This window comes from Caretta caretta, chromosome 5 (genome assembly GCF_965140235.1).
Source record: "Caretta caretta isolate rCarCar2 chromosome 5, rCarCar1.hap1, whole genome shotgun sequence".
NCBI lineage: Eukaryota > Metazoa > Chordata > Testudines > Cheloniidae > Caretta > Caretta caretta.
The window spans coordinates 73,955,453-73,968,460 of record NC_134210.1 but is presented as its reverse complement, the minus strand read 5'-3'; the positions used below and the strand labels follow the sequence as shown (position 1 = coordinate 73,968,460).

The 13,008-nt window shown below is 41.3% G+C and overlaps 1 protein-coding gene across 3 annotated transcripts in view; it reads left to right on the top strand.

The window, feature by feature from the left end:
* Window positions 1–6,621, top strand: part of TRIM36 (tripartite motif containing 36) — a 52,994-nt gene extending 46,373 nt beyond the window's left edge. For all 3 annotated transcript variants that reach the window (XM_048850976.2, XM_075128612.1, XM_075128613.1), the window contains 3 exons: window positions 1,864–2,157; window positions 2,496–2,793; window positions 4,215–6,621. In XM_048850976.2, the coding sequence (XP_048706933.1) occupies window positions 1,864–2,157; window positions 2,496–2,793; window positions 4,215–4,569 (947 nt within the window). In that variant the 3' untranslated portion in view covers window positions 4,570–6,621. The remainder of the gene's footprint in view (window positions 1–1,863; window positions 2,158–2,495; window positions 2,794–4,214) is intronic.
* The last annotated feature ends 6,387 nt before the right edge of the window (window positions 6,622–13,008 follow it).

Here is a 13,008-nt window from a genome sequence, read left to right as displayed (position 1 = left end):
GTGACCCTGGTGGTGGGCTAGCTCTGACGGGAGGCTAGGTTTAGGTAGGATTCCCAAACTCTTCAGACCATGGCTGCAGAGTTCCTTGAGGCGCCTCCCAAAAGCTGTTTTCCAGCAGAAAAAAGCTTTTTACGAAGACAGATTTCTGCACTCCCAACAATATGTTCTGAAACGTCAAGCTTCTCAGTCTCGTAGCTCCATGTTTACGAAGGGTGTGACTGCCATAGCAGCATGCCTGTGGTGCTGCAGCTGTGCCACCATAGTGTAGATGCTTCCTAGACCAATGGAAGGGGTTTTTGCATCAATGTAGTTAAGCTACCTCCTTGCGAAGCAGTTCCTATGTCACGGAAGAATCCTCCTATTGACCTAGCTGCGTCTACACCAGGAATTTAGGCCCTCCTAACGCTGATTAAGGCTGTGATTTAGTCAAGGAGGTCATGGACTCTGTGACTTCTTCCACTTCAGCTATCAGCAGCTGAAGTCAGAGCTGGCGGCAGGACTGTGTGGCCCCACCCTGCAACTGGGGCTGGATGGCTGGAACCAGTCCCCTGTAGCCCCTGCCCCGTGGCTTTGGGGGGAGCTGCAGGCAGGCTGTGAGCCCTGTTTAGGAGATGCAGCCAGCTCCATAGCAGGAGCTGTGTGGTCCCCATGGCTGCGCTCCACCCCAGTCCCCCGGCTGCATCCTAGCCCCGTGGCTTCTGTCAGGGGCTGCAGCGGGGACCATGCACCCCCCTCACACGTTCCAGGGCTGTCTCACATAGTGTCTCTCCTCTTCTCCTCCCCTCCACCCCACCCGGGGCTTGGTAGGGGCTGCAGGTGTGGCTGTGCACCCCTGTTCCACAGCTGTGGCCAACTCTGGAGCAGGGACTGTGCAACCTCTGCTGCGTCCCAGCCCTGCAGCTGCCGCAGGGGCTATGTATCCCTCCCATGGCTGCCTCCAGAGCTTGGCGGGGGCTGCAGCCAGGGCTATGCACTCCTGTCCTGCAGCTGCGGCCAGATTTGGGGCAGGGGCTGTGCGTCACCTGCTGCAGCCACTGGAGCCGGGGCTGTGCCCCCTGTTGGTTCTCCCCACCTCCCTGATTCCATTCCTCTCCCCTTTAGCCCTGCTCCAGTTATTTTTTAGTAAGGTCAGGGACAGGGTCACGGGCTCCATGAATTTTTATTTATTGCCCGTGACCTGTCCGTGACTTCTATTAAAAATAACCGTAACAAAATCTTAGCCTTAACTATGATGCCCTGGGTGCAAAATTTTTCACAGTCCTGACTGACATAGCTTGGGTCTAATTTTTAAGCATAGACTAGGCCTGAGAGCATGAGTGGAACTCACTGCATGTTAAGACGTAGAATCGTCATAACACAGAAAATGGAAAAGTACTATTAGAGAGTGTGCATAGCAAACTTCAGTTTTGGGTAAAAATGAGATACATAGAAATGTAATGTATCCTGGCACATAGAACTACTTTACAAGTAACCACAATAATTGACATTTGTGTTTAGAGGTATTGATACCAAAAACTATTTCAGTAGCTGTTTGCTAATGCACTTATACCAGGATTGTTCTTTGATGGTTAGAAGTATCTTTTAGACTGGCAATAATACTTGGTCTAACTAGAAGTTTTTGTGCCTTGCACAACATACATAGATTTTTTTTTTAAACTTTCTGTAGTTTCTTGACATTTTAAATATATGGAAAAGGAATACTGGAAACTTTCAAAATGAGTACAGAGAACATGTCTTTCACCATGGGAGGAAGAACTTTCCATTACTTCATAAGCCATTTGTACACCAGTGATATGTAAAACTAATACTAATTGCTGTTTACGTACAAAAAATTTTTTTTCTTGTATCTTATGGCTATTTCAGGTCTAGATGTACCAGAGATCAATGAGGAGAGGAGCAGAATGTATAATAAAGCTTTGATCTGTTGGGAACATCTAGTGAAGGAAGATTCAGCTGATACCTATATCCTTGAATACCGTAAACTTAATAGAGAAGAGGAGAATGCAACATGGCAAGAGATTGAAGCCTGCAGCAAGAGTAAAGTCATCTCTGACCTTGAAAATAACAGCAGCTATACCTTTAGAGTCAGAGGATATAAAGGATCTATCTGTAGCCCCTGGAGCAGGGAAGTTATTTTACACACACCTCCAGCTCCAGGTATACCAAGTTTCAGTTAATCCATAGACAACTGAATCAATATACAATGCCTCCAGTTTCTCTTTAACCTATGCCCATTTTCAAGTAAATTTTAAATTTACAACCTGCTGTCATCCTTGTGGTGCATGTGAATGAATAAATAAGTATTGCATTTATTCATGAATTAAGGTTGAGACTAGTTGGCAGTCAGCTATAAGAGTTTTACTCTGTCTTGTATTGCACTACCAGTAGTTTATCTCTTATGTTAGCGCATCTTAGAAAAATTGTAAGATAAGTACAAAAAAACTCATGGTAAAATATTGACCTAGTGTGAATTTTTTGTGTTTTGTTTTTTTTAGTCTTTAGCTTTCTTTTTGATGATAAATGTGGCTACAACAGTGAACGTCTCATGCTGAATCCAAGGAGAACCTCTGTGGAAAGTAGGGCTGGATTTCCTTTGCTGCTAGGGGCTGAACGTATCCAAGTGGGGTGTTACACAACTCTGGACTACGTCATTGGAGACACTGGAATCACAAAAGGGAAGCACTTTTGGGCTTTTCATGTGGAATCTTATTCATACTTGGTGAAAGTGGGAGTTGCATCTAACACTAAACTACAAGAATGGCTCCATAATCCCCGTGATGTAACCAGCCCAAGGTAAATGTGGTAGATCTTTGTATAACATTTTTTTTAAAATGAGTGAATCTTTTTAAATAAATTAAAGGGACATCTTTCCATTTGGTAGAACTAAGAGTTGACCTTACCTCTAATTGGTTCCAATTAGGTTAGCTTCAGCAATTGTGTGTGGGGGTGGAGGGGTGAAAGAAGAGATGGGGAAACAATCTAGGGAACCTCTGATTTAAAAAAAAAAAATTACTGTACGTTTTCAGCAGTTGATTGACTTCCTGAGAAGCTAGCAATTAATATTGGTGTCTAAATTATCCAAAACCCTAGTTTGTCCCCTGGAGACAATTGAAGTATATAGGTGTCTCACCTTACATAGCTTTCCATGACTTTTCAGATATTGCAAGTGTCCAGGATATCATAGGCTGTGGTAAGAAGGCTTTCCCAGAGTTCAGTGGGCCTGTTAGGTCGTGGAATAGACACTGTAATAATGCCCGTGACATTGGTTTTTTTAATAGTCTACTTTAGTGGACCTCACCGTCCCACTGATTGCAGGCATAGCACTGCACTGGAGTAAGATTTTCTGGCTTGGTAGCAGTCAAGGGGCAAAGTACAAATGAAGGACTTCCAAATATATTCAGTCACAACTGTAATAATCATGGATGCATCTACCGTGAGATGGAGAATCCATGTGAAGAAGTGTTATACATTCAGGGCACTCTGGTCCCTCCAGGAATCAAAACTTCACGGATAATGCTGTACGAACCAGAGCACTGCAGGAGGTTTGTGCAATATATCTTGCAACCATGCTACCTGGACAGATTTCCAAATGGTCTTGTGGACAAGGAAAGGATTGGGCATCAGGAGCTCTGGCTCTAACTTCTGGCTCTGCAACAGATTGTCTGCAACCTTGATCAATTCATGACACTGGAACCAGTTTCTTTTTCTGCGCCAAAAGGATAGTACTACTTTACCTCACAAAGTTCTTGTGAAACAAAATTCGCTAACATTCAGGTGAGCTCAGAGACTATACTGATGAGCTCTATGTGGAACTGTTTAAAATAGAATGCCTAATTTCGATAAGATGCACCAGTTCTGAGTTTTCAACTCTGGCAAGACCCCTTCAGCCTGATGAGACTTGCTCCATCAATCTTCTTCTATAAAAGCCAAAAATCAGAAAACCCCTAACCAATCTCTGAGTCAGTGAAGGACTAGCAGAATTGTTTGGTATGAATGCTGAGCAGTGTGCACCATGGGAGGAAGTTCAAATTCAAAAGTTTTCCTCCCGATGCTCATAAAAGAGTTTGAGATTGGACATCCATTTTATGAGCATCTGTTGCAGAGCCAGAAGTTAAATACAGCATTATCTGCTTATAAAATACTTCAGTTTAAAATAACTGAAAGCATTCTGACTTTGATTTGTTCATTGAGAAAATTGTGCTCTTTGATTCTAGATATGAACAAGACAGCGGTCATGACAGTGGGAGTGAAGATACCTGCTTTGACTCATCACAGCCTTTCACATTGATTACTTTAGGCATGAATAAATTCTTTATTCCCAAGGCACCTACTGCTCCCAAAGATTCTGCAAATAGAATTCTTCCAATGCCATCTTGTATAGGAATCTGCCTTGACTGTGACAGAGGCAAAGTTGGATTCTATGATGCAGACCACATGAAATGCCTCTATGAGCGCCAGGTAGACTGCTCTAGTACAATGTATCCAGCCTTTGCATTAATGGGGAGTGCAGGAATTCATCTTGAGGAAGCCATCACAGCAAAGTATTTGGAATACCAAGATGATATATAGTGCAAATATCTACTGGTACTGTTTTTGAGATGAAAAATGTGAGCAGAAGGATCTGCCTTAGCATTAAGTCTTGATTAATTACATCATATCTCCTAAGTGCTTTTGCTGCACTCATGCTTTTGGGTCATTTTTTAATCGTAGAAACAAAAATTGTTGTCCAACCTCTTCCGCCTTTTTACCAACTTATATTGCCCATAAGGACATTCTTCCAGTCGCCCTCCTGCCTTTCTTTGATTGTGTGGTGAAACTTGCTCCTCAGAGTTTGATTAGCAACCTAATTGTCTTTCAGGAGCTGGAAACCTGTTGGTTATATAATTTATATCCTTACTTAGCTGGCTCTGCTGGTTTCACTTTTGTTTTTTTTAATGGAGTCAGGGCCCACATAATAGTGCATTTATTGTGATTATCTTTTATGCGTCCTTTTATTTTAAAAGAAGCTTGTCTGAATGAATTTGAGTGGTCAAGCATTTTTGTAACTGACTCATGAGCACCAGTGAGATGGATTTTTCTGTGCTAAATAATGTTTGCACCAATAGAAAATGCAAAGCAGTAGGAAATCAAAACTGCACTAAATAGGTTATATTTGGTGTGTGTGTGGGGGGGTAATTATTATATCTGATATACATTTAGATTGACTATAAGCTAAAATTATGACTTCCAGAAACTGGTGGATAACTGTACAAGTGGTAAATAATGAGGTTCTTAAATATCCCTTACTATCCCAGGTTTTTAGTATGGACTGTATAAAGTATATTTTTAAAAGTGCAATTTGTCTTGAAACATTGGTCTTCAATGTCTATGAAGCTCAGTTATCTGCATGTAAAATAATGGCTCCTGGTCTTTTGCTGGGAAAAAAACAAATGAACTGGCACAAATGATAAAATACATAAACAACTTTTTAATTAAAAAAATCAGGTCTTTCTGTTAATACATGTTTTGTAAGTTAATGTTGTCTTCAATAAAGGATTGTTTTTTCGTAAGAATGTGTTAGAAAAATGCACTGATTACATTTGAGACTTTCTTTCTTTGCCTTAATGTGTCTGTTTAGCTCAAACATTTGCTTGTTGTTGTATTAAAATTTTTTAATGTTGCAGTGTTTGTATGTTTGAAAGCAGTTTGTGCAAAAATGGTGTAAATATCTGCACTGTTACCATAGCTCATAAGAAACATGCATCTCTAAAATTGAAAATATTCCTGAAATATAAGATATTTAATAACTCACTGTTCTTGTTTGGTTGTGATTGTCTGTCTTGATGGATGTAAAGAGTAAATATGTGAAGTACATTTATTAAGTATATAGTATTTAAGTAAATACTTAAATGGAACCTGAAAATCAGTGTTTTTTTTTATCCAAGATTGAGGGTATTAATCATTCTGGATCATAAACCTAAATGAATGCAAGGTAAAGTTAGTTTTATTTGAGATTTGCCACATATGCCAGAACTTATTTATTAGATAGTGACTAATAAATAGACTACTATAAAAGGCCAATATGCCTGTCAACTGAACTATGATCCAGCTTCTGACATTGCTATTATATGCATCTCCTCATTATTTGAATTAAAAATTGTTTTGCACTGGGAATTACTTGAATACTTTGGACACTTTAATACAGTAATAAATGGTGCTTGCTCCTTCAGTGTATTAAACAGAAAACATACTACCTTGACTGTACAGAGGCAAACGGTTTTCCATTTTTCACAATAATTGAAAAAGTGTCATCTTCTAAAAACACAGTTCAGTGACACTTGCCTATCCAAATATTTTGAAACTAATTTCTTGCTACAAAATAGCACTTTACAATGTAGACAAAGCTAAGAATTGTGTGGTATGTTTGGATCATTATGCAATATAGCTGCTAAACAAACAAAACTGTTGGTGACTACTGTGGTCTGCAAAGTTCTATACAGTATAGGCGTAAATCATGGAAGATGCTTTTCTTAAACATCTAAAGCTTTAACCAGAATATATTTGAACAAGACCTTCTTGTTCTTAAGTGTAAATGTAACTTCACTTTGGTTTTGCTTTTTTAAAATAAAAACTGAAAAGTAATGTAGTTGGGTGATTCACATTATTACATTCTAGTTCTTAAGCATTTTGCTGTTAAGATGTGGTAATTTCTTACAGGAGCTGAATGTTGGTTTTTAGATGGGGAAAAATTCATGTTCTTAGTGTAAGAAAAGTCTATTCAGTTATGCACAGATATTTTGAAGTGTGATATGTAACCCACACACCTTCTGGGTGTGGTGTCCTGTCCCATCTCGTGGCACTGAGACCACTTAGAGAGAGATGGAGTCTGCTTTACAGCCTTAGCTAACAGCTGGTTAGCTTTTAGCTCATGCAGTAGAGGTTCATGCACTAAGCTCCAGAGGTCCCTGGTGCAATCCTGCCCGCAGACAATTGGAATCTGTTGGTGTTACACATATAAAATGAGATAAATGCTTATGGCATTCTTCTCCTTGGTTCTCAGAGTAGATTAATCTATTTTAGAGTTAATGCTGTTATACCAATAAAATAAAAACCAGCAGGATCTTATTAAAGGGAAAAAGGCAAAATACCACATTTATTGTGAATACAGAAAGAATCATAGTAAGCAGTTATAGTTATAACATTCCATTCAATCTCATATTTATTCACACATTCATTCATACAAACACACACACAGGTTCTGCAAGGTTGTTATCATAGTTACCAGCCTTAGAGTTGCTCATGCCAAGCCACTGGCCAGGTGGCCTGGACATGAGGAGGGAGCAGGGCCTTGTCAGATGCTCATCTGATGCTCCTGGAAGTTGGTTTTCAGAATCAGACCCCAAAGTTCTCACTTTTTAGAGTCTATTTTTATAGGAATATCTTCCTATGCCAGTCTGTGGGAATTGCTTCACCATGCTGTTGCTGAATCAATCAGCAGATAGCACATTCCTGACGGCTCCAAGATGTTATCTTGTTCTTTGGTTCTCCCATTCTTGAGGCTGTTGGGTGGATTCCAGTCTGCCCTCCGGGGGGGGGGGGGGGGGGTCCTCTGGTTATTTCCACTTGACGCCTTCTTCAGCCGATGGACACTGGATTCTTAGGCTGGCACCTCCCTGATCATTCACTTATTATCCACACTAAGCATCCATCCACATACATCCTCTATCTCTATTTTAATCACAATTGTTAATACAACAAAAGGGTGGGGAGTCTCTGGGTGCTGTTTCTGTTGTTCGAGTATTGCTTTGAGTCTCTCTCTCTGTGAATTGCTTTGAGAACAGACTCTGTCTTAGAATGTACTAACACAATTAGCAGCTTGCAAGTTTCATACATAGAGGGAGAGAAACAGTACCAAAAACCAAGAGACCTCTTAATTAGTAATACCCTGGAATTTAAACTCTGGGGAATCAAACTCATTTGTGATTTTAATACAGAACTTCTTTAATATGATCCAACAATGCCACTTTATCTGGAACGGCTGTGATTTAACGATTTCTGATAATTATTGACCTCACCTATGCTGCACCATGAAAATGAAGTTATATGAAACTTCTTAAACATGGAATTTGTTGCTTTCCTATTTTGTGGCGGTGGGTTTTCTGCATTGGTCACTACTTTTTTTTTTTTTTTTGCATACTGAGAGCTATGGTTAAGTTTACGATATAACAAATTAGTGAACTGTGAACAAATAAATGTCAATATGGCTCAGCTGGATTCTCACTTCTGAGGCAGAAGGGCTTGGTTCATGTTTCATCCACAGAGTTGGGTTCATACGCAGTGCTGACTTTTATGAGTTGCTTGGCCTTTAGCGTTGCTCTCTACAGAGACTAAAGAACAGTCTGTCTTCCCAACCTTTCATCTGTGCAAGTAAATGATCCCATATACCTTTTCAAAGAGGTAAGGGGGCAGTCCAGATTTAGCCAACCCAAGTTCAAAACACTGTATTCTGTTAAAGGCGGAAATGGTGCTCTTGTTTGTATAGTGACTGCACTAATACATTATAACTTTTTGTGTAAAGTGCCTTGAGTGATGCACCTTGAATATGAGAAATGCTATTTAAAATAAATGATGGTGGTGCGGGGGAGAGCAACTGTGAGACTACAAGTAAGCATTCTCTGAGAGTCACTTGAGTTGAGGTAGATCTTGCAGATACTTCCTGGAAGCACATAATTTGAGGGGCATAGTTAAAGACTTTGTGGTCTCTGACTGGAGCTGGATTTTTAATCTCTATCACAGACTTGTTCATAATTAAATCTTACTTTTAAGATTTAGGAAAACACGACTATAAAAGTTTATCCGTATGAGAAAACTCAATGTGAGACTTCAGTGCAAATTGAGAGAAGTGGCTTTGGCGTGGCCTGAGGAACATTTCTAGTTCCTTGGCACTGCAATAAGGCTTTTTTGTGTCTTTTTATTACCAACCATAAACATTGCACTAGGCAAGTCCAACTGAGTATGAAGGGATTCGTTTGTTTTCGCTGGCCTATCTAGTTTGACAGACTGTCCTTATAGAATTCTTAACCCCTTCCTCCCTCCCTTTTCTGCGCTGCTAGATAGAATCCTTAAGACAGAAGTGTGAGAATCTAAGGGCTTGTCTACACTGGTACTTTACAGCGCTGCAACTTTCTCGCTCAGGGGTGTGCAAGAACATCCCACTGAGTGCTGCAAGTTTCAGTGCGGTAACGTGACCATATGGACAATGCACCAGCGCTGGGAGCTGCACCCTTATGGGGGTGGTTGTTTTTTTTTAAGAGTGCTGTGATGCAACTACACTGCTGTGGCAGTGCTTTAAGGTTGCCAGTGTAGACAAGCCCTAATTCAGTGCTTCTCAAACTTTTGTACTGATGACCCCTTTCACAGAGCAAGCCTCTGAGTGAAACCCCCTGTTAAATATATTAAAAAAAGTGGTTTTAATTTGCCACCAGCATTTATAATGTTATAAAGTGGGGTTTGGGGTGGAGGCTGACAGCTCGTGACCCCCCACATAATAACCTGATGATCCCCTGAGGGTCTCAACCTCCAGTTTGAGAACACCTACCCATATGCAATATCTCTTCCTACTCCAGTTTAAAAACAGTGCTTTTGTCTCTGCCTCTGCACTCGAGAGGAAACTGTTTGGTCCCTATTTGTTTGCATCCCTTGATTTAAGAAGGTGTCAGTCGCCCAGCGAGCAATGAGGCCCTCTCAAAGTTGTCCATACAAAACCAGATCTCTCTCCCTCACGCCTCAGTGAGAGAGAATGGGGGTATATCTTTGAGCGTAACATGTGGTAATGTCGTTTGAAAAGGTTGTAAGGGAGTAAAACTAAATCTTAATCTATTTATTTGAGCATAAGCATCCGATGAAGTGAGCTGTAGCTCACGAAAGCTTATGCTCACATAAATTGGTTAGTCTAAGGTGCCACAAGTACTCCTGTCATAAATATAAAGGGAAGGGTAAACCCCTTTGAAATCCCTCCTGGCCAGGGGAAAGCTCCTCTCACCTGTAAAGGGTTAAGAAGCTAAAGGTAACCTCGCTGGCACCTGACCAAAATGACCAATGAGGAGACAAGATACTTTCAAAAGCTGAGAGGAGGGAGAGAAACAAAGGGTCTGTGTGTCTGTCTATATGCTGGTCTTTGTTGGGGATAGACCAGGAATGGAGTCTTAGAACTTTTAGTAAGTAATCTAGCTAGGTATGTGTTAGATTATGATTTCTTTAAATGGCTGAGAAAAGAATTGTGCTGAATAGAATAACTATTTCTGTCTGTGTATCTTTTTTGTAACTTAAGGTTTTGCCTAGAGGGGTTCTCTATGTTTTTGAATCTAATTACCCTGTAAGATATCTACCATCCTGATTTTACAGGGGGGATTTCTTCATTTCTATTTACTTCTATTTTTATTAAAAGTCATCTTGTAAGAAACTGAATGCTTTTTCATTGTTCTCAGATCCCAGGGTTTGGGTCTGTAGTCACCTAGGCAAATTGGTGAGGCTTTTTACCAAACCTTGTCCAGGAAGTGGGGTGCAAGGTTTTGGGAAGTATTTTGGGGGGAAAGACGCGTCCAAACAGCTCTTCCCCAGTAACCAGTATTAGTTTGGTGGTGGTAGCGGCCAGTCCAAGGACAACGGGTGGAATATTTTGTACCTTGGGGAAGTTTTGACCGAAGCTGATAAAGATAAGCTTAGGAGGTTTTTCATGCAGGTCCCCACATCTGTACCCTAGAGTTCAGAGTGGGGGAGGAACCTTGACAACTCCTTTTCTTTTTGCGGATACAGACTAACACGGCTGCTGCTCTGGAATAAATCTTAATAATTTTACTCTACAAAAAAGTGATGGAATGAAAGAGAGTCCTACTAAAAAAATACATAGGAGTCATCAGTGCTTTCTAAATAAAGTTTTTCAATAAATGAAGATAAGAACCACTTGTGCAAGACCAGCTCAAGAAATAAGCATGAGCTCTTAACGTGCCTAGATATATTTATCCAAATAACCAAACGAAGCAGTGAATTATGGAGTGTGAAGCGCCACTGCTGTTCCATCCTATCTATAAATATATTTAGCCTCTTTTTCACTATGGAGAAAACTGGGCTGCTAAGGTAGAGCATAAGCCTGAGTCAGCTAATTCATTCTGGCACTTGTTCCAAGAGCCCTCCCTTAGTACTCATGCTTTGAATACCAGTGGCAAAGGGGTAACATCCTTATTTAGGACTTTGCATATTACTGAATTGGATGCACCTGTAGGTGCTCTTTAGTGGCATGATAAATCAAGTTACTTGCAATATATCCTTTTCCACAGTATAGTCCCTCTTCAGATGCACACTATTCAGTGTTAATGGGAGATGCCTGCGTGAGGCATATACAAAGGACAATCCACATTTGGTTTTGTTCAATCTTCCATTAAACACCATTACATCATGTTACATTACTCCACCTAGAATGAGGCAACACTGTGCAACTTCTCAATTATAAGCCCTATTTGAGGATTTGCTTTCCACCTTTCCTCTGTTTCCTTTGTTGGTTAAGCCAAGAAATTACACACACCAGGGTGTGGTACCTGATCTTGGTAGTGGTAAACTCCTAGCAGGGTCATTTGTCCCCTTTTAAGGGACAGCAGGGCTGAGGCTTAGCTTGGGGAATTGTTTAATCAGGTAGCTACTGCCTTTAAACAATAAAACCCAGCTGTTAGGTAACTGCCTGGAGAGGAGAATTATAGAGGAGCATACAGTCAGGACAGAGGCTGTCTGGGACGGGAACAAGAACAGAGCAGAGGTTGGAGGGCTGGGGAAGCCTGTTTGAGTCACCGCACAGCCCCAGGAAGGAAGGCTGTGGAATCCTTTAACCAAGAGGAGTGAGTCTAAGAATCATGCTGTGGGAAAGATTCCAGAGAGGCCGGGGCTGGCAAGGCTCTCTGTCCCAGAGGGAACTGGCAACCTGAAACCTTGGACCAAGGGTAAAGTGGAACTGAAGCTACTTGTTGCTCAGCTAAAGCTCCTTCTCTTCCACCCAAGCCTTCTCTACCCCTCCCATGTGAGTCCTCCCTGCCATTTTACCTCCCCCCACTACCACCATAGTTCACCTGTGCTCCAGCCAGAAGATGTGTGTTAGTGTCTCAGACCCTAAGTCCTTTTGTGGATCTGGGCCTTCCTCACTACCTTGGAAAAACATCAGACCTTGGGGATCAGTTTAAATACCCAAAACTTCTGTTGAAGTCAGCCCCAAGGGAGAGAATTGTCAACAGTTTACAGTAGGTCTAAAAGGTAAGTAGCAAACTCTTCCTTTTTCTCCGTTACTCCACACCTGTCAATATGGTAGATTAGTACAACCTCTCTCTCTTTCCTCCTCCTTTTTGTGGTGACTTACCTTCCCCCACCTCATTTAACCTAGGAGCTTCACTTAGGATGTGATCTAACTGCCATCAATATCAATAGACGGATCCCACTGACTTTTCTGAGAGTTGGATTAGGCTTGCAGCAATCCCAGTTGCTACAAACTGCTTGCAGAGGTTGTTTTCCACAACAGCTTCATGTAGGGTCTTACTCTACTGAAGTCTTTTTCCTCTACCTAAGCTTTCTTTTTGCTCTGAGTCTTTTCTCACTTTTCCTTGCAAATGGAGGAAGTCACATGCCCCACCCTGGCCACCTTTAACCTCCACCTCTCTCAAGTCCTCTGACCCAGTACACGACTGATTTCCTCTCTTTTTCTCCCTCACACGAGCTCAGCACCTCCAGTGGCTCTGCAATAGTAGCTAATGCTCAGCTAAGGCTATAGCATAAGCCCCATGCAAAACCCTAGCAGATGACCCTAGTATTAGGCCTCCTTTCCATATATAGGTCCCTGTGTTTCAAGGTCATCTATATGTCCTTTTATTTTGAGACACCTTCTATTCCGACTCCCTAGAGGATTCAAGCTTTGGTTGGACTTACCTAAGGGAGCTCCCCTTTCTTGACCTATCTAGGAAGAGAGGGAATTTAACTCAAGCATTCCCTTAT